General features: G+C 40.0%; 6 protein-coding genes across 15 annotated transcripts in view; 3 read left to right on the top strand and 3 right to left on the bottom strand.

Moving 5' to 3' along the window:
* LOC104814416 (inactive poly [ADP-ribose] polymerase RCD1-like) overlaps window positions 1-3589 on the bottom strand; it is a 4319-nt gene extending 730 nt beyond the window's left edge. For 3 of the 7 annotated variants that reach the window (XM_010542443.2, XM_010542445.2, XM_010542447.2), the window contains exons 1-6: window positions 3376-3589; window positions 2582-2710; window positions 1139-2352; window positions 651-898; window positions 198-289; window positions 3-94 (exon numbers count right to left, since the gene is read on the bottom strand). In XM_010542443.2, coding sequence (XP_010540745.1) covers window positions 3-94; window positions 198-289; window positions 651-898; window positions 1139-2244 — 1538 coding nt within the window. In that variant the 5' untranslated portion in view covers window positions 2245-2352; window positions 2582-2710; window positions 3376-3589. The other 4 variants (XM_010542444.2, XM_010542446.2, XM_019202635.1 and 1 more) reach the window with 4 other exon arrangements.
* A 761-nt stretch (window positions 3590-4350) lies between these two features.
* On the bottom strand, window positions 4351-7516 carry LOC104814415 (uncharacterized protein At1g32220, chloroplastic). Its single transcript, XM_010542442.2, has 7 exons — window positions 7261-7516; window positions 6507-6606; window positions 6048-6136; window positions 5899-5954; window positions 5646-5792; window positions 5407-5532; window positions 4351-4751 (listed from the first exon to the last, which is right to left on the bottom strand). The coding sequence occupies exons 1-7, from the start codon at window positions 7347-7349 to the stop codon at window positions 4471-4473; spliced, it is 888 nt and encodes a 295-aa protein (XP_010540744.1). The 5' UTR covers window positions 7350-7516; the 3' UTR covers window positions 4351-4470.
* A 622-nt stretch (window positions 7517-8138) lies between these two features.
* On the top strand, window positions 8139-10406 carry LOC104814414 (dolichyl-diphosphooligosaccharide--protein glycosyltransferase subunit DAD1). 3 transcript variants are annotated; one of them, XM_010542441.1, is made up of 6 exons: window positions 8139-8308; window positions 8423-8470; window positions 9149-9236; window positions 9344-9387; window positions 9907-10008; window positions 10225-10406. In XM_010542441.1, exons 1-5 carry the CDS (start codon window positions 8225-8227, stop codon window positions 9988-9990), a joined length of 348 nt encoding a protein of 115 aa, XP_010540743.1. In that variant the 5' UTR covers window positions 8139-8224; the 3' UTR covers window positions 9991-10008; window positions 10225-10406. The 3 variants fall into 3 exon arrangements, with proteins under 3 accessions (XP_010540743.1, XP_010540741.1, XP_010540742.1); XM_010542439.1 differs by having other exon boundaries at window positions 10213-10406; XM_010542440.1 differs by having other exon boundaries at window positions 10162-10406.
* A 1269-nt stretch (window positions 10407-11675) lies between these two features.
* Window positions 11676-15708, top strand: LOC104814413 (glycerol-3-phosphate acyltransferase, chloroplastic). 2 transcript variants are annotated; one of them, XM_010542437.2, is made up of 13 exons: window positions 11676-12129; window positions 12646-12743; window positions 12891-12977; window positions 13095-13192; window positions 13379-13436; window positions 13621-13722; window positions 13815-13876; window positions 13969-14079; window positions 14182-14260; window positions 14581-14700; window positions 14786-14899; window positions 15130-15312; window positions 15472-15708. In XM_010542437.2, exons 1-12 carry the CDS (start codon window positions 11823-11825, stop codon window positions 15265-15267), a joined length of 1374 nt encoding a protein of 457 aa, XP_010540739.1. In that variant the 5' UTR covers window positions 11676-11822; the 3' UTR covers window positions 15268-15312; window positions 15472-15708. The 2 variants fall into 2 exon arrangements, with proteins under 2 accessions (XP_010540739.1, XP_019058197.1); XM_019202652.1 differs by lacking the exon at window positions 11676-12129 and adding an exon at window positions 12342-12540.
* Window positions 15709-16093: 385 nt separating this feature from the next.
* Window positions 16094-18270, bottom strand: LOC104814412 (UV-B-induced protein At3g17800, chloroplastic). Its single transcript, XM_010542436.1, has 3 exons — window positions 18001-18270; window positions 17369-17643; window positions 16094-17082 (listed from the first exon to the last, which is right to left on the bottom strand). The coding sequence occupies exons 1-3, from the start codon at window positions 18118-18120 to the stop codon at window positions 16254-16256; spliced, it is 1224 nt and encodes a 407-aa protein (XP_010540738.1). The 5' UTR covers window positions 18121-18270; the 3' UTR covers window positions 16094-16253.
* Window positions 18271-18767: 497 nt separating this feature from the next.
* The window catches only part of LOC104814411, a 2082-nt gene continuing 278 nt past the window's right edge, over window positions 18768-20571 (top strand). Inside the window, exon 1 of the mRNA XM_010542435.2 lies at window positions 18768-20545. Coding sequence (XP_010540737.1) covers window positions 18895-20545 — 1651 coding nt within the window. The 5' untranslated portion in view covers window positions 18768-18894. The remainder of the gene's footprint in view (window positions 20546-20571) is intronic.

Genomic DNA, 20571 nt, shown 5'->3' with positions numbered 1-20571 from the left:
GGAAAGGCATCCAAGGGGACTTCGGCCTCGTAGTGCTCGAACCTGCACTGCTCACCCTCCTCCTTGGATATCCTCCCAACCCTCCCTGTCCCTGCTTTTTTTTAAAAAAATACCATAACCATTCAGAAATGGTAGTCCAAAAAGGAACAATGTCTCCTTCCTTCCCTACGAAAACAGATTCAAACCCGATCACTCACATTCAAGTCTAGATCGGAAGGAGGCTTCGGTCCTTCCAAAGTGAGCCCCGAGGTATCATGCTTAGTCTGAGTAGCTGCTACCACCAAATTCCCTGTTCACAAACAGTGTCCTATGTTACAGAGCTTGATGACTGCAACAAGAAAAACCGTGATGGAGTGAAATACCCATATGAGGGGATGGATTCATTAGCCATGGAAATTTTATATTCAGGCCCATGGTTGAAGAGAAACTAGAGATTTTGTCCCAGAGGGGAGGTGACAAGATGTGATGCCTGGATCCCATTCCCAAGTAATCAGGGAATGACTTCAGGACCAAGAGTCAAAGCTGAGAGCTGATCTTCAGCCGAATCTATGTGCTGTCTTCGGTCCAATGCATCATCAGTCGATTGTGATGGAAAGATTTCTTTTCAAAAATAAAATGCAAAGGAAATAAGCAGAGGGAGAAATGATCACCTTCAGCATTGGTGGTGGTAGACAGCTTGAAGCTGACAACAAATTCTGGGAAAACATGTGTGTTCATATTCATGTTCCAGACTACATAATGCCTTGGATTCTCGACATCATCAACTCCATTATCATACTCTTCCCCTCCAGCATAGAACTGTGCTTTCTCACCACCAAGAAGCTCCATATTCCCCATTATCACACGGCACAAAACCATGTGACGCACACCATTTTCGTCAACATCACAATGTCTAGCACTGTAAACAAGTTAACCCAAATCGACACCATTCTATCTTAGACAGATGCTTAAACAGAAGAATCGTTAAAAAACAATAAACTCAAGGATGGAAAAGAAAATGAATAAGATGCAAATCAAATGCCAAGGGTTTAAACAGAAGAATTGTAAACAATAAACCTAAAGGATGGAAAAGAAAATAAATAAGGTGCAGATCAAATGCAAGGGTTTTAACAACAGAGTAAGATCATAGAGCAAACACCTGAAATAAGGGCAGCTTGCATCGGTCAGATGAATCCCAACGCCGTACATGGACTTCCTAATGAACGACCCACCCTGTCGAAGCCCATGCATCATAATCGTAGGCAACACTTCCTTCTTAGCAGGAAGCCAGCCATATCTAACGTTTGCATTCCCTCGATGTTTCCTCGTGATTTCAACCTGTTTCTGGAAAAGCTCTAGACGAGCCTGGGTCATCTCGCTAGAAGAACGGAACACATCAAGTACATCTACATGTCCAAGAGCAGCAGTACCTAAAGCAAACATTTTTTTCACTGCACCAGTGTTGAGCTCCCCAGCAGCAGGCTTGAGCCCAGAGACCACATTAGCCTCGGTCTCATCCCACTTCTCGACAGCATCACCGATCTTACGGCTACAGCTATCCACTGCGGTCTCATCAAATTTCCCGATCACAGGTTGCTCAACGATTTGAATCTCGTTTATGTTGCTACTAGACTCATCACTGCATTCACTTAGATCCAGCCTTGTCGAATCCCCACAATTAACATCGATCTCAAGCCGTAGCCTGATTTCGTGTGGAGCAGAGTGTTCTAGATCTTCCCGATATTTTTGGCAGCAGTGGTCATTCGTTTCGACATCGTCATGGATCTCAGGGAAAAAGCATTTATCTCCATTGTCGATCCACGCAAGTGGGATCTTTTGTCCAGTTTCCAAGTCTAGTCGATACATGTGCAAGAAATCCAGAACAAAACAATGATCACGCCACTGAAACTCGACTGCTGCTTTCTTCTCTTGCAGATCATTCCTGATGCCACATAAGATGTCTTCTGGCAAATCCGTCCACTCACCGTCCTCATACAACATTACACGCTTTGGCACTCCAGTCTTCTTAAAATAAGAATAGTATCTGATCGAAGCCTTGCCGAAGTGCTTCTCATAAATGCTAAGTTTGTTTCCACTGTCCAATTTTCTCCTTTTCCTGAGCTTTGGCGTTGACGCGTTCACCGTTGGTAGCTCCGTGCATGAGGCTCCAGAAACATATGCAGCGTAGTTTGCTGAGAGCTTCCTCTTTTTTCCAAACCCATCTCTATCGCTACTATCCAATACCTTCACGATCTTGGTTTCCATTACTACCTATTAACAATCCTAAACCTAGAAGCTTGAAGAAAAAGTCAACTGGCACATCTAACTTTCTAGCAGTCCTAAAGATAGTGTCTCACAGAGCGTTGGAGAACACTGCACAGAAGAAAAGTAGGTATCGTAAGACGATAAATAATTGGAAAATCAAAATTAAGTTTATAACCCATTCTCGAAAGTCCTGCTCCAGAAACACATTATATGACAATCGAGCGACAATATAACTCTCCATGAACAACCAAATCAATCAACACAGTCGAAGTGCAAACTTAATGGCCATTCAAGTGCAAATCGACCATAATCTGAAACAGGTAATCATGAAACTTACCCAACTCTGTGGTTAGACCTGATACATACACGTGTGTTCATCTTGGGCATCTTCCCTTTTATAAAGTAAAGACAATCAGAGAAGAAAAGCCACCGTCTTATTCAATTTACGGCGACGGGCAGCACATCCCTGTCGGACAAACCAACAAACAAGTATTTAGCCTCCAATAGCATGAGCCAACCATCTGGCAAGGTAAATATCAAACAGAACAACTGCTATGTAAACATGAACAAGTCACAAAAGGGTCGATTGAAACAAGTTTGAAATCTTAATTTATTAGTCATGCCAAAAAAAAAATGCAAGGTTTAAATCATCTCTAACGAAACCGCTTAAGAAAACCGGCACTTTTATATACAAGTCGACCATATAGATGATTAAGTAGTTTGGGCAAACCCAAAGTATGATTTTTCTGACAATATTTCCAAAAATCCCACTCTGGTATCAGGAACCATAACAAAAGCAGATCACAAGCAAAATCCAAGCGCTTTATCCAAAATCAATTAAACATAACATATCGGTTACCAAATAAAAAACCTAACCAACTTTCAAAAGGAATCATAAAACAATAAATCATCCTCAAACACAACAATAATCCACTCTAATCAAAATCGAAAACCTTCAAATCGCAAAGAACCACACGAATCTAGGCCGATCTATCATAAATTCAACACTTTCACAACAAAAAGCCCAAATAAAGGTGCACCAATTCAAAAATCGGAGACCAGCTTAACGGAATAGCAAACCAGAAAATAGAACCAGAGGAATCGGATGAAGTAGATTCGACAAAATTGAACCTGATGAACGCTTCTGATCGATCGCGAGGCAAGGGTTCTCAAACTAAGAGGGTCCACCGAGGGATAGATAACCATCGAGAGACGTCAGAGAGGCGAAAACCCTAAGCCGGCGACGACAAAGAGGAAACAGTTACAAGGAAGAGAGCCCATTTATATATCCTCGGCGAGGATCAGATTGGGGGGAAAAGCTTAGTCGGCGGTTCCCTGCTGTTTCCTCCTCCTCTACCAAAGATTTGCTTGGACGAAAAGGAAATCCAAGAGTTATGATACAATTACATAACGGTGACTTATCCTCCGTCAATGCTGAGATTTGATTGGACGGTGACGAATTTATGAGACGGTTGTACACTTGGGTAGATAGATACGATAGAATAAATATTGAACGAATATAAATGTATTGACAAGTTGGCCCAATAAAAAAAATAGATCGTAGCTTTTCATTAGAAATGTATATGTGTACACACACATTCATTGCTATAAAAGAAGAAAATTTTTTAAATCAATAATTTCGGCGTGAGTGTAGTTACACTTCAAATTGTTTTTGTATATTTATACGAAATTACAAATTATAATTCCAAGCGAGTCATTATATATATATATATATATATATTTATTTTAAATAAAATAAAGATAAATGATTTTTTTATGGATAAAATAAATAGTATTAAAGAGAAAAACAAAAATATTTCAAAATATTTTTTATTTATTACTTTATCCATTTTCAGAATTAATTTTAAAAATACTATTATTACAATAACAAACATTATAAATAAATTTAAATTTGGATTGAAATATATTTGTGGATAATTTCAAAGGTTTAGAACGGGTGTATTTAAAGATTAATAACCTTTTAGGATACTTTTTGAAGAAAAAAAAACTTTTATACAGAACCGTTTTTTTTAACACGAGATAAGATGAAAATCCTTGCTTTAAAAAACGACGACGAATTCTTTTTTTTTTTGTAAGGACGAATACTTTTGTTTGTAAATGGAGCAGCGAATATTCCATTTATCATTTTCTATGATATGCATTTTGGTATTACAACTGTGACCTGTCTCTGTATATTACAAGTCGGAAGAAGTAATGTCCGAAAACTCAGACCCTCATTTTTGCAGCAGCTTCTTTGATCTGTTCGATAGTGAAAATGCCGAAGAAGTCGTTGTCTTTGACGGCATTGATGGCAGCGAGGGCCAGGTCGTCGACGCTTACGGGCGGAGCCAAGAGGATATCCGACGCCGGAAGTGAACGCAAGGGTTTGACGAAACTATCGGCAGCTTTAAGGATCTTCTCCAGCGGCTCCCCGACCACATCGAGAGGGATATCGATACCGTCCACTCGTCTTTTTCCATATATGAAACCGGGTCTCAACACAACTCCTGTAACAATCGACGACGAGATCAGATGGAACCACATCAGTACGTCTCTTAGTTTCGGATTGTGTTTTGAACAAAAGTGCAAAAGCGGGTGACTTAGGGGTAGGCATTTTTACTACCCGTTACCGCGAATAGGTGGGTAGCCGTCTCACGGGTATCTCGGCGGCGAACGAGAACGTTGATACCCGTTACCGCAAACAGCGGGTACCCATCTCATGGGTACCGCTACCTGGTAGCAAATCAGCAGGAGCAGGGGTGGGAAGAGATTAGGAGCTCGACCCGTGAATTCGGGTGCAGGTTTTGCCATCTCGTGATGGGTTACATGCGGCCTGCGGGTACATGGATGTACGAAAGACCATTTTACCCCTCACGGAGTCACGGTTATAGCTATTGCAAAAATAACTAGGTCTATTTTGGTCAATTCGGATCAAAATCTGATGGTTATCTCCAGTAAAATTTTGATGATCAACTCCGGTCAACCAGGATTTGCAGGTTTTCACAGGTTTGGATATACGCAAGTACTCGAGCCATGGGTATCCGAGTCTAACGAGGTCGAGACTGAGATACTTCGACCATAAAACCCGAGGGGACGAGGTCAAGATCGAGGCCAGGTATCCCAAAAACTTCTGTCTATCTCTAGGGGTGTGTCTCAGATTACCTGAATTCGGGTATTTGGAAAGAACTTCAGCCTCGGCCTTGCGTTTTCCGGTGAAATATCCGCTGGAGAGAAGAAACGGTGGAAGATTGTAGTCATGCACAGTGATCAATATGAACTTTGAAACCCCTGCAGAGATGGGAAAAAAAAGATTGAAACGAAACACTGAGAATGACAAATCTACTCAAAGCCATGAATGAAGCTGTTGATTATTGTTGTCAACATATATCTGATACTCTTACCGAAATCTTTAGCAGCAGTTACAGCCGCGACGTTAGCCTCTCCATTGATTCTTCTCATCTGTTCTTCGTTCCCGAAACCTCCAATAGTCGAAATCACAGCAGTTGCACCAGGAAGCACTTCGTCCCAATTCAAATAGAAAACATCACCTGCACGTTACCACGCACAATGATAACCAAAATCCTCACCAATGCTTGATTCATTATTTATGAACAGAGAAATATGATTGGCTAAGATGCTGAAATGTTACAATACCATTTACCCACGAAACTTGATCTAACCACGATCCTTGCAAACTAGGACGGCCCGACCTGAGACAAAAAAAAAGAAATTTCAGGATTAAACAGAACCAATCAAACAGAGATTTTAACTGTTTATAAAAGGGTTTTGAGGAAGACACCTACCTGCTAACGCTTACGACCTCAATCCCTTTGGAGACTGCAGCCTTGCAGATTGCAGATCCAACGAAACCGTTGCCTCCTAAAACCACAACCTAAAAGAGACAATCTTTCATGTTGAGAAGAAATCTATTGCACTATCAAACACGCATTGAGTGAGTAAAATGCAGCGAAGAGATAGATGCTGTGCTTATACTTCTTACTAGGGGTGGATTTTTCGGTTCGGTTACAACATATAAATGTACCTAAACTGAATCCAATATTAAAAATCAAATGGGTACGATTCTCTCAAACCGGATCTGAACCCAATATGAAAAAACCGTAAAAACCGGAAATTTCTTTGAAAAATAAACACTTTTTATCAATACAAACCGAAAATGAGCCGAACTAGAACCAAACTAATGCAAAACTGAATGAATATAGTTTTTCTAAACGAAAACCGGAATGTCCATCCCTACTCCTTACCCGTTCAGATTTGACATCGGCCACAACGTCAATTGGGGCGGATGTAGAATCGCTACTCAGACCAGCTTCTGCATAGCTGCATTTAACAGAGTTGAACAACCTGCAAAATCAGAACCAAAGTAAAGCTTCATTCTCCATTAAGACAGCATCAAAAGCTTCGTTCTTCACTGTCAAAATACTACACTCTCAGCTCAAGAACCACACATGGGCATAATAACCAAAGATTTCAGCAGAGTTAAGCAAACCCATGATTCCAAAATCCTATAATCGGTAACCTACAGAACTTTTTACATGCTCATGATGCCACAGTCCAGAGAGCTTGAAGAGCGTACAATTGGATCAAAGAGTAGTTCTTAGCCTTCTCATTGATGAGAGAGATAAGTCAGACTTCAGCGGATATCGCAAAATTCTGGAGGGGTACTTTGATTGATTTTTTTTAGAGAGAAAACCATCAGACAAGCGGTTAAACAAGTTTTTTTTTTGCGTGAAGGGAACATTTGATCACTCAGTTCTCGTGGATTTGTCATAAAACTGATATCAAAGTTAAGTGTGAAACACTGCAATAGATCATAAAATCACAGGAAAAAGGAATTCGATACTCAGGAACAAACAACTTGATCAATCCGAACCTAGAATTTCAATTCAATTTCACGAGAAAATCTCTCACCCTCAACCACATTCAAAACTTTCCAAATAAACCAAACAGAGAGAGAGAGAAAGAGAGAGAGAGAGAGAGAGAGAGAGAGAGAGAAACCGGTGCGAGGAGGAGCGAGGAGGAAATGAAACGCCGGAAGAAGCAGGAGGGAGAGGAGAAATGGCCGGAAAAGTGAGAGACGACATCATCTTCGGCGACTTCTTTGACTCGAGAAGCGTGGAGAGAGAGAGACAGAGAGAGAGGAAGAGAGAGAGGAGTTGTGAAGGAGAATGTGTAGAGAAAACAAAATATCAGACAATTAGAAACTCAAACAACACCAACAACCCGAAACGACGGCAAGCGAGAAAAGTGTGGTCGCCCCACAATCTCCAGTATTTCTTCAATCGAAACACTTATTTTTTTTCTTCCTAAAACGTAAAACCCCCTGATGTTTTCAAATATTACATAAATACCATTAGGCGTTTTTAAAAATTCTCTCCCCTTTTCTCCATTCGTGAATCCCTTCCCGTCCGTACAACCACCGCCTCATATGTGGTACATGCTAGTGTACATGTGAATGTTCGTTTTTAATTGTTCTAAACCAAACCAGCAGTGGGTGCACGTGGGCTTTCAGATTTTAGATTTCCATGTGAATTTAAATTTGTAATTTTCTGGATAGATTTTTTTTGTTGTATGTTGATTTTTGGCGGATGTTGTTGGCCACTGAATTGGTACGAAAATAATGCACTAACGCAATTTTCAAATTTGTCCGTGTCCTACAACTTGAAACGACGACGTTTGTAAGTTTTAGATTTCTAGAGTAGGCCCAAATATTATGTTGTAGACCCAATTAGCCCATTTATTCAATGCGATGTTGTACGTTTTAGATTTCTTAGAATAGGCCCGAATATAATGCTTTGAGGCCCAATCAGCCCAATTGTTACTTCGACGTCGTTTTAGGACTCGGAAGTGCTTTTGACTCCGTTTTCTTTCCCTCGAGACTTTGCACTTTGCAGTGCAGCGGACTCGTGAAGATTGAGGAGAGGCAGAGGAAGGGGAGAAAAGGTTTTTGAAGTCAGCGAAAATGGCGAGATCCACTAGTAAGGATGCTCAAGATCTCTTCCATTCTCTTCGCTCTGCTTATTCCGCCACTCCTACCAATCTCAAGGTCTGTGATTGTTTTCTTCTGTTTATCCCTCGTTTTGGATCAGTGGATTTCTCCGAGTTATGTTGAAACTGAAATCGACTTTCTTTTTTTTTTTTGTGGAAATCGTGTTCGCAGATCATCGACCTCTACGTCGGTTTTGCTGTCTTCACAGCTCTGATCCAGGTAATCCGATTTACTGTTTTTGTTGTTGAATTGTTCACTAGATCTGCGCTTTTCGATACGATTTGTGTGGGACATCAGGTTTTACTTTGAATCATTGTAATTGTTCATGTGTAAAATTATCAGGCATCCGTCCAAGTTACGAGCTTCGATCTATATTCATATGAATTGGCTTGAATGCTATACTATTTCGCAACTTGCTTAGATTTTGTTGAATCAGATATGTGTGGCATTGATATTTAGACGGGAAAATGTAGCCACAAACCTTCAAATTTAGCTGGGAAGGTTTTGGATTGAGGGGTTTTAACAGGATAGCTTTGACGCTAGAATTGACGACTTTTCAAGCAATTTGCGGTGTTGTATATGTCGATTTAGTGAAGGTTTTTTAGCTTGTAATAAAGGATCTAATTCATTATGCATCGTGTTTTCAGTATTCTAAACTTTCACCACTGCTAATCCGAGCTGATATTGTTGAATAAAGTTTTTTTCATCTCCGTCTTCTCGAATCTTAACTGGTTAGCAGAACTAAAAAGTCAATGTCCTGTACTTTTTTAGTTTATTTCAACCAAAGGAAATTCATTGACGAGCAGTCTAACAATTCTTTTACTTTTCGAGGCATCATACAGAAAACTCCTGTTAGTTGACAGTCTCAAGAGGGTTATCTTGTTTTATGATTATTAGGTTGCATACATGGCTCTTGTTGGATCATTTCCATTCAACTCGTTTCTCTCGGGAGTTCTCTCTTGTGTTGGGACAGCAGTTCTTGCTGGTGAGTTCGGTCTGCTACCAAACATGAACAAATATGTGCTGTTTGGCAATCTCTACCCTCCAAAATATCTGGACACTAAAGCTACCAATTGTTATCTTTGCCAACAGTTTGCCTCCGGATTCAAGTGAACAAGGAAAACAAGGAATTCAAGGTAACATCATCAACCCACCTTCCCTTTTCACGAGTCGTGAAAGAGTCCGAAGTTGTTTTCTTATTCCTTCAGCGATCAAATCCTTTACTTTTGTCACAGTGGCATTGTGATTTTCCCCGTCTTCTGTCATATTTTATTGATATTTTTTTTTCATCAACAATCAAAGGGTTCTTAGTCTCTTTTTTTTCCGGCAGTAATCAATTAAATTTGGGATTAAGACGATCTTTGTTGTTGTTATTGGTGGTGGGAATCAATTACCTAAGAAGCTAGTTTGTTTTTTCACTCTAATACGGAGGCAATTGACAACCAAAAGGCTAAGATAGTAGGGCTTTTTAACAGTTCCACCTCACAGTGATTCTGAACATCAGTTTGTTCACTTCACTGGGCAAAAAGCTCGTGCCTAAGAACGTTCGTTAGTTTTTTTTTTCTTTACGATTCATCCAAATCATATAGACGTGTTCTGTAAAACATATTTTCGTCTCGGCTATATATGTTTTCTAACTATTCAAAATATCACAGGACTTGGCACCGGAGAGGGCATTTGCGGATTTTGTCCTCTGCAACTTGGTCCTCCACCTAGTGATCATGAACTTCCTCGGCTAAATCAGACATTTTCACAAGGTAATGGCACCAAAGAGAGAACGGTGGGTAGATTAGATAGAGAGAAACAGTTGCTTTCATGCATTTAAAGATGTGGGGTTTTTAGGTGTCTTCTTGGAACATATGCATACGCATTTAACTGTCATAGTTTCAGTTATTTATAAAATTTTGCAGAGAAACATGGTGGAGTTGTCTGTCCTGAAATCTGATTGATCTATTCTCCAGCTTTGTCTGCAGGATCTCTCGCATGTCACTTTTATGTGTTCTGTTTTGCAACGTGGTCTTGTTTTTCCTTTTTTTTCCCATTTGCTTTGGATAATATTTCACGTATTTTGTTGAACTGCATTATGGTATGTTGTCAACATTTAAGTTAGGGGTGAATACTTCGATTCGGGAATTTAGTTTCGACTCTTTCAGTATCGAAATTGTATCGGTTCGAACCAAGGGATGGGCACAAATACCCGAAAATCGAGTATCCATCAGATATTCGTCTCGCGGATATCCGATTTTAGAGTACTCTTAATTTTCAAATCCAAATCCAAATCCAAATCTGGTTTTTCAATACCCGTGAATCCGAATCCAAATCCGGATAATAAAATTTTTAAACTGGGTATCCGACTAGTATGATTATAAATAATTATATCATATATTTATATAATATTATTATAAAATATAATTGTTTTAAATTAAATAATTTCATATTTTTTTTAATATTTTCTTAAAAAACTAAATTTATTATTATTTATCTCGTATTATTGTCGTCATTCATCTATTTTTATAAATATATCTTCATGTTTTGAAAATTTTATATATAAATATTATTTTTTTTCTTAAATAAATCCGGATCTAGATATTCGCGAGTAACCGACTATTATTCCGGATATCTCTGTACTCCGAATACTCGTAAATCCCAAATCTTGAATACAAATATTATAATTAAATATCTGAATCTTCTGTACCCAAATCCAAATATTCTAATTTTTTCGAGTATTATCTACTATATATATATATATAAATATTATAGTTCAGTATTTATTAGATATCGTTTTGAATGAATCAATATTAGTATCGAATTAAACCTTTTAATATTCGGTTATAGTTTGGTGCAATTTTTATAAATCTGAAAATATCGTTTTTGAACCGCATTGTTTGAATACCTAATCGAAGACCGTAACGTACACATCCAATTTAAGTGTTTCATCCCTCGGGTAAGCACTTTTTTTTTTGTTTTGTTCCCCGGCCCTACCTTTGTCACTTTTTGGAAATAAATTAATAACCAAAATCTGGTAATTATTGAAGCTACTCATGTTAACGTCATGAGGTGTTTAGTAAATTAGATACATTAAACCCTAGACCGGAAAATGTCGTGTTGACCTACAAGATTCCATTATTTTTAATATTTGGAAAATGCTACATGATTTGATTATGACATTAACATACGGTCGTTCGTTTGATTGTTACAAGAATCTCCTTCTGGATAATAAATGTATGTATGCACACACAAAAATTATATCCTATGCTCAACAGAAAGAATATGATTAGTGCAACTAAATATGGTTTTTTTTTTGTATTAATTATGTTAAAATCCTTTTTTGTTTTCTGGAATTGTTTTTTTTCACTTCTAATGGGGTATTCATTATTAGACTATTAATTGATGGTAATATTTTTCTAAAGCAATTTAATTATTTAGTTAATACAAAAGGAGAAATGATAATTTTAGTGAAAAAAGGGAGAGAATTCGAAAAACTGGAAGGACGGTTCTCTCGGATAAATAAAAGGAACGGAGCAACGTTCCTTTCAAACCTCTTTTCGGTTCAATCACGAAGCAACGTTAAATGACTTCTCTGTCCCTCGCGTTTTCCTCCGCCGCAGCTACAACGGCTTCCGTTAGGTTTCCGGCGAAGACGCTCACTTCTTCGAGTGTCCGCGGTTTTTGCTCCTTCAGATTCATCGATCGCCGGCCTGTTCGTTCGCGAGCGTCGTCTTCTCTGAGCGTGAAGGCGACGGCGAAGCTCGTCCAGGAGAAGGAATCCGTCGTCTCGGCGAGCTCCTCGGATGGAGAGGACGTGCAAGAGAGACGGAGGAGGAGGACGAAGGAGCTCGACCATTCGCGTGTCTTCCTGGATGCGCGCAGTGAAGAAGGTTAGATCGTTTTACCGAGTCTTCGTGCTTAGGAATTTGATATCTACGTGTTTGGCTTCTAGTAGACATCAGAATAAGGACCGAGCGAAAGTTTGGAATATTAGGCGATTTCAGATTCCTTATCCTGTTAATATACTTTACCACCATACCAAACACAATCTCATTGTATAGTATGAAACATAGAGCTTAATGGAACTATCGTTGGGCTTGTTTTGAAATACTTTGAATGAGAACAGTGCAACTGAATACATTTCGTAGCCATCATACGCGTTCTATCTCCCTCTTGTTTGACTGAAGAACAGAACAGAGTTGGCCTCTTCATAGATGATGTTAGCATGAGGAAACGTTCGCAAGATTACCTCTAAAAAATTTTAGGATTCTCGCCTGATGGGTGATAAGGTCGCAGATAACGTAGGAGATTCCTGGTGCCTCCTACCAATGCCAAAAAAATGTAATCATGTTTGATAAATTTATTTTTAATCTCTTCTTCTTTTCTACTATGCTTTTCCTTTTCAGATCTTTTGTCTGGTATCAAGGAGGAAACTGAAGCTGGAAGGCTGCCTCCTCATGTTGCATCAGGAATGGAAGAATTGTATTGGAACTATAAAAATGCAGTAAACGAATATACTCAAACCAATCCTTTGTCGCTGGCTAGTTTGTGTTGTTGATGTTAAGCTATGGCGATCTAAGAGAATAGTGCCAGCCTGACCTGCTATATTGGCATTCAATGACTGTTCTTCTTCTCGTACATGGCGTTTTAGGTTTTAAGTAGCGGCGTTTCTAGGGCAGATGAGATTGTTTTATCAAATATGGCTGTTGCTTTTGATCGCATGCTTCTCGATGTGGAGGTATTTTCTTTTGTTGCCCCTATGTCAATCTCATAGGATCAAGTAACATGCATCTGAATTCTGTGTATATCTATCTAAGCTTCCATGTCATAATCATGCAGTGATTTTTTTTTTCAGGATCCTTTCACTTTTTCTCCATACCATAAAGCAGTCAGAGAGCCATTTGATTATTACATGTTTGGTCAGACTTACATCTGTCCTTTAGTTGATTTCAAGTAAGCTGGCATTTCAGCATTGAGATATCAAATTTGATCATGTAGCACATTAATTTCATTGAAAAGCATTAGAAAATGAGTCTGTTCTTCGAAATTTTTTGTGAAGTCAGTATCATTTAAGCTTTCTATAATCTTCTCACCGTCTTTTGTTTCATCTGTTAACAGATCTTAAATTGATTCTTGCAGAAATTCTTTTGTTGGAAATGCTTCTGTTTTCTGTGAGATGGAAAACAAACTTCGGCAGGTTTCGTTTCACCCTCACCCTTTTTCTAGTCTGTCATCGTCATTCTTTATTGTACTCTAATTAACTAACAACAGTGTTCTAGTTGTATTAACACTGCGTAGGAGTTTTGCTCCGACATTTTGTTTCCACCAGTAGACATGAGTTCTCTTTCTTTCAGGACATGACATACATGTGGTAATTGCAGGGCCACAATGTTGTGTTGATATCAAACCATCAAACTGAAGCTGATCCCGCTATCATTTCCCTGTTGCTTGAAGCAAAACATCCTTATGTAGCAGAGACCATTGTAACCTCTCTTTCTTGTCCTGAGGCTCCCTTTTAAAGTCATTGTCTGCGCACTTACATTTTTCTTCTTCTTTTTTTGTTGGTTCGCTGCAGAAATGTGTGGCTGGTGACAGAGTCATCACTGATAATCTTTGTAAGCCCTTTAGCATGGGAAGGTACTTCTGACCTGATTTTTGGCAAATGCTATGCCTACTTGTTGGCTGATGTGTAACTAAGCAACCTTATGCGAACTTTCTCCTGTTTGTAGAAATCTCATCTGTGTTTACTCAAAAAAGCACATGTATGATGATCCGGAGCTTGTTGAGATGAAAAGAAGAGCAAACACACGAAGCTTGAAGGAGATGGCGACCCTGCTAAGGTATATGCAATTTTAAAACTTGGATCGAAGCTTCTGGAACTATTCTTGTTAAATTTTACAGAAGCAGAAAACGATGATCTATATACGATTCTCCCCCTGTAGGTCTGGCTCCCAACTTGTATGGATCGCACCAAGTGGTGGAAGGGACCGCCCTGATCCTTTTACCGGAGAATGTCATCCTGTAAGTGTTAGATGGAATGCAGACAACACCAAATCTTATATCTATACAGCAACCTAATGCGACTTCATTCTGATTCAATTATATAATACCCATGTATTTGCACTTATCTCAGAGTTCAAGCCTAAACCTTGAATATTCCATGTTTGAAATACTTGATAGTCAAGATCTCTATGTAGATTTACTTACGGATGCCGATGATCTAATAATTAGAAAAAAAATGGAAGTTTATACTTGATAATCAAGTTTCATTGTGCGACTTGCGGTGCTCTTTTTTTTTCGTGAGTACATTATATTTGTACATACTGATCTAAGGAATTCAGGCACCTTTCGATTCTTCTTCGGTGGACAACATGAGGAGGCTGGTCGAACATTCAGATGCTCCTGGGCACATCTATCCGTTGGCACTGCTGTGTTTTGACATCATGCCCCCTCCACCTCAAGTATGCCCCTTCTCTTCTTTCTCGGTCGTGCTCTTTGCTTTTGTGTAAAATTGTTATTCTCATTTCCTTCCTTTCATTTTGCCAGGTCGAGAAAGAAATTGGAGAGAGACGAGTAATTTCTTTTCATGGTACCGGGTTATCGGTTGCCCCCGAAATCAGCTATTCGGATGTTGTGGCCAATTGCAGTAATCCAAATGAGGTTAGATGTAGGAAAAATTTCAGTTCTTGTTACCGATCTCAATCATTTTGCATAGTCTTCTGCACCATTGTGTATAATATTTGAAGAGAAAAAAAAATCCTCGTTGAATGAATCGCAACTGATGTTGCTTTGTCTCCCTATCTCTTGTAGTAACATATCATAAAACTATAGAGGCTAAAACATATATTGGTTTCTAATCATTTCACTAACATTAGCTTTTTACATGGCAGGCGAAAGAAGCATACTCGCAAGCTCTTTATGAATCCGTGAAAGAGCAATACGATATTCTAAAACATGCAATCCATGGGGGTAGAGGGGTAGAAGCATCAACTCCGACTGTCTCCTTGTCACAACCTTGGAGGACTTAGCCAACGCATGTTCTCCATCTCCATCTTCCCACTTCCATCTTTTAGGTAAGACCCACATCCATGTGGAGGGACATGTACTATGTATATTTCCAAGTTGGCTGGAGGAAACATCGCTGAAAGAACAACTGATAACATCATCACGTTTAGTTTTTTGTTTGGTCCATCCTCTTTAACGGGTAACACATGGTGTTTCCATTTCTGCAGGTTTCACCAGAGATAGGCGCAGGGAAATTTGTTCTTGTTCCGTACTGTTTATTGTTAGTGTTCTCTCGTTTTGACGGGAAAACCAGATCGAGGGCATACATGGAATGGATAATCGGGTCGGCCTCGTCCGTTCCCACCGACCAGGTGAGACCAAAAGGCCTATATTGTACATACATATTATTGGAATACTTCACTCATGCTATGATTTTCATATTTAATTTCTTTTTTCTTTCTTCATGTCCGCGTAGCAAACTTGCATTTACTCCCTCGTTAGAGTTTTTCTTTTTGTTTTTACCATTTATAATTTAATTTAAAAGGCGATTCCGTGTCTTGATATATAATGATCCGGTCGGTTCAACGGATAGTCAGTTGTGCAAATTATTTGATTGAGTTGGGCATCCACGTTGCAACGTAGATGAGCGAATGAACCAAGCCAATCACATTTGGAGCGCGTGATATCTACTCGCGTGGGGGGTGGGGGGGGACATCGGCCTCGGCCCTCACGAATCTAAAAGCCCAGACTTTACAAAAGCTTGGGGAATTTTTTTTCGCTGAATCTTTCGTCTCTATTATCCTTTCGCACTCGCTATGGACAGTAAGTCAAATCACTCGTCCGAGGAGCTAAAAAAAAATACACAGATTTCATTTGACCTCACAAGAAATATACTAACTACACCTTTAAGCCCGAACATTGCCAACTGCTCAAACCACAGTTTCTTCTTCTTTACATTACTTGCAAGACACGGAACATATAGAGATAGAGAGAAGAGAGAGATGAATTTTCAAGCCTTGAGAAAATGGTACTTGGACTCAACATAGCTCTCGGCGTCCCATAGAAACGACCCGAAAGCAACGGCTTCCAAAACAAGCATCGCAAGCCCAGAGAAAGTCAGAGAAAGTACCTCATCGTTCGACGTATTGAGCTTCCCGTCCTCTAGAATCCGAATGTCGGGTCTCCCGAAAAGCGCCTGCGTCTGCCTCTCGATCAGAGACATTGCTTCTTTCGATCTTATCGTCGCGTACCTCTGAAGTGTCTCTGGGTCTAAGTACATCACATAAGATCTCAATCTGTATGAACTTTCTCCTTCTTCTTCTGCTTCTCTGTCCATTGCGTACTCGTCCGGGTCATAATCCTCGGGTTGGATTCGGATTAAGGAATCCGGATCCCATAACGGGTATGGAGGTGATGGTTCTTCATATCGTTCACGAGTTTTTTCTTGACGCTTTGATGGGAGAGTGTTCATTTTTCTCTCGAGTTGGTACCTCTGATCAACTCTTCTGAGGAAGTATCCGTACATCACGGATGCAGCGTACAGTTTCCCGAGCTTGATTTTGCTGATTTGAACTATGGAATTCAAGGGTCCGACCATTCGGTCTCCAAGAACCAACGTCAAGTGGCTCTGTATCATTTCGAATGCTTCGGCTGAGTGAACTGCTTCGAGCTTCTGTTCTTGATTTGGCCAGAAGTCGACTCGTCCTGCTGGGTCTGAAGTCTGTTTTATCTGAGGGATCATCGAGATTTCGTTTTCCGCGAATCTTTGTACAACCAAACAGTAAAGGATTTCCTCCAAAGTTTTCCGTCTTTCCTTCTCTTTAACTTCAGCTATTCTCCTACAAATCAAGTATCCCACCATAACGATCTGAAATTACCCCGGCAACTAAATTTCCCCATAAGCCAAGTGATTCATCCTCATACCCAATTTGAGTAGCAATAAACTCAAAAAGAAATTAACCGGGGTCAATATAAACATCTCTGACAAGTTGGAAGCCGGTTTTGTGTCAAGATCAGGTGAAAACTTAATGGAGATGGCAGAAATTATTAGTTCCAAGCAAGTTCAGCGTACAAGAATTATGATACGAGACTAAAAAGATGCAAAACCCATGAGAAGAAACTTACTTGTAAAGAGGGTCCTGAGATGAAGGCAATTCATTTCCCCGAGCTTCCTTCTCATTGGCAAGATTCTCGAGCTGTTGATCGACAGTGATGGGTAACAAATGAGGATGAGTCCTAAGAATCTGCACCAAGAGCTGCCCGACCGGAGATTCCAGCTCAAGTGGAGCAATCAGATCCGAGTTCTCGTTGGATTCTCCCGATGCTCTGACAGTGACGCCTCTTCCTCTGCCATTGTCAAATGCAGCTCCAAGCTTTGGAGCACAAAATGAATGGCATCTCTGAAGAAAGTTATCAGTATCAGTACCTGTAGGGTGAAATTCTGTGTATCCCAAACTTCAGACCTGAGCTTGCAGACGTTCTCACCACGAAGCACATGACAAACCATGAACAAATAGATTTTGTAGGTTTTCAGGGAAACAGAGGAAGATTCATGGGATAGAAACTGGAAAATTACACCCTCATACATCGGATACAAACGCTAAGCTCAGTGGACGAGTGGATTAACCTAGAAGAAAGTTGAATTTCGAGAACAACAGGAAAGTTCTCGAAAACAGTAAACCATGGACATCCTTCTAATCCAGAGAATCATGAACGATTTTCCCGGGAACCGAACATGGGAGGAAGAAAGGAATTACCTGGGGGAGAAGTGACGGAGAATGAGGAGGAAGGAACTTGGAGGACGAATCGGCGAGAGAATGGAAGGGATTGAAGCTCAATCCGCCATGGCTACCCGCCGATGAACCAACGACTTGCATTTTCTTCCTGGCTTTGGTTTCCAACGTCTTCGGGATTTTTCTCGGGAAACAAGCGCTCGATATTCCCAGAGAGATGAGACCGGGGAAATTGTGGCTGTCACTTTACAAAAACAAAGCTTTGGGCAAAAGCTGAATGGAAAATTTTTCCTCTACATTTTTATTTTCTGTGTAGATATTTCAGCCTATTTTTCTATGGATAAAAGAAATCTTAAATAGAACCATATTATTATTTCCTGAAAAAAATGAAACTGTTTAAAAAAAATATTACGAAATTGCTTATTGGATTATAAATTGAGAACACATCGATTTGATTACCATTTCTTCTAATAAAAAAAGAACATTCCATCATTACACAAACCATGAAATATCACTTCTACACCTTAATATATATTTCTATCAAGTCGTTAAAATGTTAAAATTTTTGGGCAAACTGGAAAATGAAAATGAAAATAAAAATTAGATTTAGAAAAGAATCCAATTATTTTGTTTATATTTTTGGGAGGGATATATATATATATATATATATATATATATATATATGTATATATGAGACACCAAAACCAGAAAATCAGCCAATTAAATATATGTATGTAGTTGGACTTTGAAAAGTTAGTGGGTATATGTTAAGTATTTCAAGAAATTGGGTACTATAATGAAATACTTAGGAATTTAAGGGGAATAAATGAAAACAATTGTAAAACATTGAACAGGAAAAGCTTTCTCCTCTCGCCGTCTTTCCGTCTTCGACTCTCTCTCCCCTCTGCGCAGCCAGCCATGGTGTCCGGCTCGGACCCAGCGGAAGAAGAAGCAATACGCCACAAAAACCTAGCGGAATCGAATTTCAGAAAGTCAAACCTGGAATCGGCCCTGAATCACGCGCGAACAGCTCTCCGCCTGTCCCCGAGCACCGAGGGTCTCTCCTCGATGGTCACCGCCTTCGAGATCATCAGCTCCGCCGCCGATTCAGTCGCCGGAGATTCCCCAGAGTGGTACAGGATTCTCCAAGTTGAGCCTTTCTCTCACACGAATACGATAAAGCAACGGTATAGGAAGCTGGCTTTGGTGTTGCATCCTGATAAGAATCCCTACGTGGGTTGCGAGGAGGCGTTTAAGCTTGTGAATGAGGGATTTAGGGTTTTCTCTGATAGGATTAGGAGGAAAGAGTATGATATGAAGCTTAGGATTAGGATTCAGGAGGAGAGTGCTAGTGCTGTAGACACTGGTGGTGGTGAAACGTCGACGTTTCGGACGGCTTGTTCGGGTTGCCTGTCACTGCATAAGTTCGATAAGAAGTATTTAGGGCATAATTTGATGTGCCCTAAGTGCAAGAAAAGCTTCGAGGCAAAGGAAATTGAGAAGGAAGAAGAGGGCAAAGATGGATGTGACAATGGAGCTTGTTCGAGAAACAAGATCATAACATATAGGAGGAGGAAAACGATCGGTATCAAGGAGATGAGCGAGCAGAAGGCAGAAGCTCCAATTCAATTAGAGGGTTTGGATGAAGAATCCGGGGAAGGAGATGATGAAGGGATGACTTTAGCTCAAATGCACTCGATAATAAAGAGAAATAGGGCTAATAAGTTGAAATCGAAGATAGACGAGAAATATAACCGTGAAGAAAACATGGAAAGGGATACACAAGAGAAATCTTTAGAGATTTTGATGGAGATGAGTGCTAACAAAGAGAATGGAAAAGGAGAAACATCGAAGAACGGAAAGAACATGACGGATTTGACCGAGGTTGTGGATTTAGAGGCCGAGACAAGCGTTAACAGGAAAAGGAGACGGAATACATTCAGCCAAGAAAGCGAAATGGATGAATCTGATTTATATGATTTTGCAAAGGACAGGACAGTAAGGAGCTTCAAGAAAGGGCAAGTTTGGGCGATGTACACACGCGGTGGTGAAGATAGAATGCCTAGGAGTTACTGTTTGATCGGTGAAGTTTTCTCCTTGAACCCTTTCAAGGTACAGATCAGTTGGTTGAAATTGGAGAACGAAAAACTGATTTCTTGGGCGAAAACCGGTTATGATAATCCTTGTGGGATGTTTAGGGTTTCCGAGAAAACCCTGGTGAAACAGCTCAAACCATTCTCTCATGTTGTGGACTGTGAAAGAGCTGCACGAGAAGTATATGTAATCTATCCGAGGAAAGGCTCGGTCTGGGCAGTACACACGAAAAACGATCCAGTTTCCCGAGGAAGAAACGACAGAGGCTATGACATTGCATTGTGCTTGACAATGTACAGCGATACGTATGGCCTAAGCCTGGCGTATCTAGAGAAGGTCGAAGGGTATATGAGTCTTTTCAAGAGACGGGAATTCGGGTCAGAGGCAATCAGGTGGCTCGGGAAAGACGATGTCTCTGTGATGCTCTCGCATCAGATCCCGGCCAGGAAGCTTCCGGAAGATCAGTCCCCGGATGGTGTGAAAGAGTGGTGGGTGATTGAT

Source organism: Tarenaya hassleriana, unplaced genomic scaffold (assembly GCF_000463585.1).
Source record: "Tarenaya hassleriana unplaced genomic scaffold, ASM46358v1 Cleome21, whole genome shotgun sequence".
NCBI lineage: Eukaryota > Viridiplantae > Streptophyta > Magnoliopsida > Brassicales > Cleomaceae > Tarenaya > Tarenaya hassleriana.
This window is presented reverse-complemented; position numbering and strand designations above follow the sequence as displayed.

Coding starts and splice junctions, on each gene's coding strand:
- LOC104814415 (XM_010542442.2), bottom strand. CDS start 7,349: ATGATGTCGTCTCTCACTTTTCCGGCCATTTCTCCTCTCCCTCCTGCT. Junction 5,793..5,898: donor TCAAGTTTCGTGGGTAAATG/GTATTGTAACAT, acceptor GGTAACGTGCAG/GTGATGTTTTCTATTTGAAT. Junction 5,533..5,645: donor AACTGCTGCTAAAGATTTCG/GTAAGAGTATCA, acceptor CCATCTCTGCAG/GGGTTTCAAAGTTCATATTG.
- LOC104814413 (XM_010542437.2), top strand. CDS start 11,823: ATGACTTCTCTGTCCCTCGCGTTTTCCTCCGCCGCAGCTACAACGGCT. Junction 14,701..14,785: donor TCATGCCCCCTCCACCTCAA/GTATGCCCCTTC, acceptor TCATTTTGCCAG/GTCGAGAAAGAAATTGGAGA. Junction 14,900..15,129: donor ATTGCAGTAATCCAAATGAG/GTTAGATGTAGG, acceptor TTTACATGGCAG/GCGAAAGAAGCATACTCGCA.
- LOC104814412 (XM_010542436.1), bottom strand. CDS start 18,120: ATGCAAGTCGTTGGTTCATCGGCGGGTAGCCATGGCGGATTGAGCTTC. Junction 17,644..18,000: donor CTCCGTCACTTCTCCCCCAG/GTAATTCCTTTC, acceptor AACTTTCTTCAG/AGATGCCATTCATTTTGTGC. Junction 17,083..17,368: donor TCTCAGGACCCTCTTTACAA/GTAAGTTTCTTC, acceptor CTTGATTTGTAG/GAGAATAGCTGAAGTTAAAG.
- LOC104814414 (XM_010542441.1), top strand. CDS start 8,225: ATGGCGAGATCCACTAGTAAGGATGCTCAAGATCTCTTCCATTCTCTT. Junction 8,309..8,422: donor CCACTCCTACCAATCTCAAG/GTCTGTGATTGT, acceptor TCGTGTTCGCAG/ATCATCGACCTCTACGTCGG. Junction 8,471..9,148: donor TCTTCACAGCTCTGATCCAG/GTAATCCGATTT, acceptor TATGATTATTAG/GTTGCATACATGGCTCTTGT.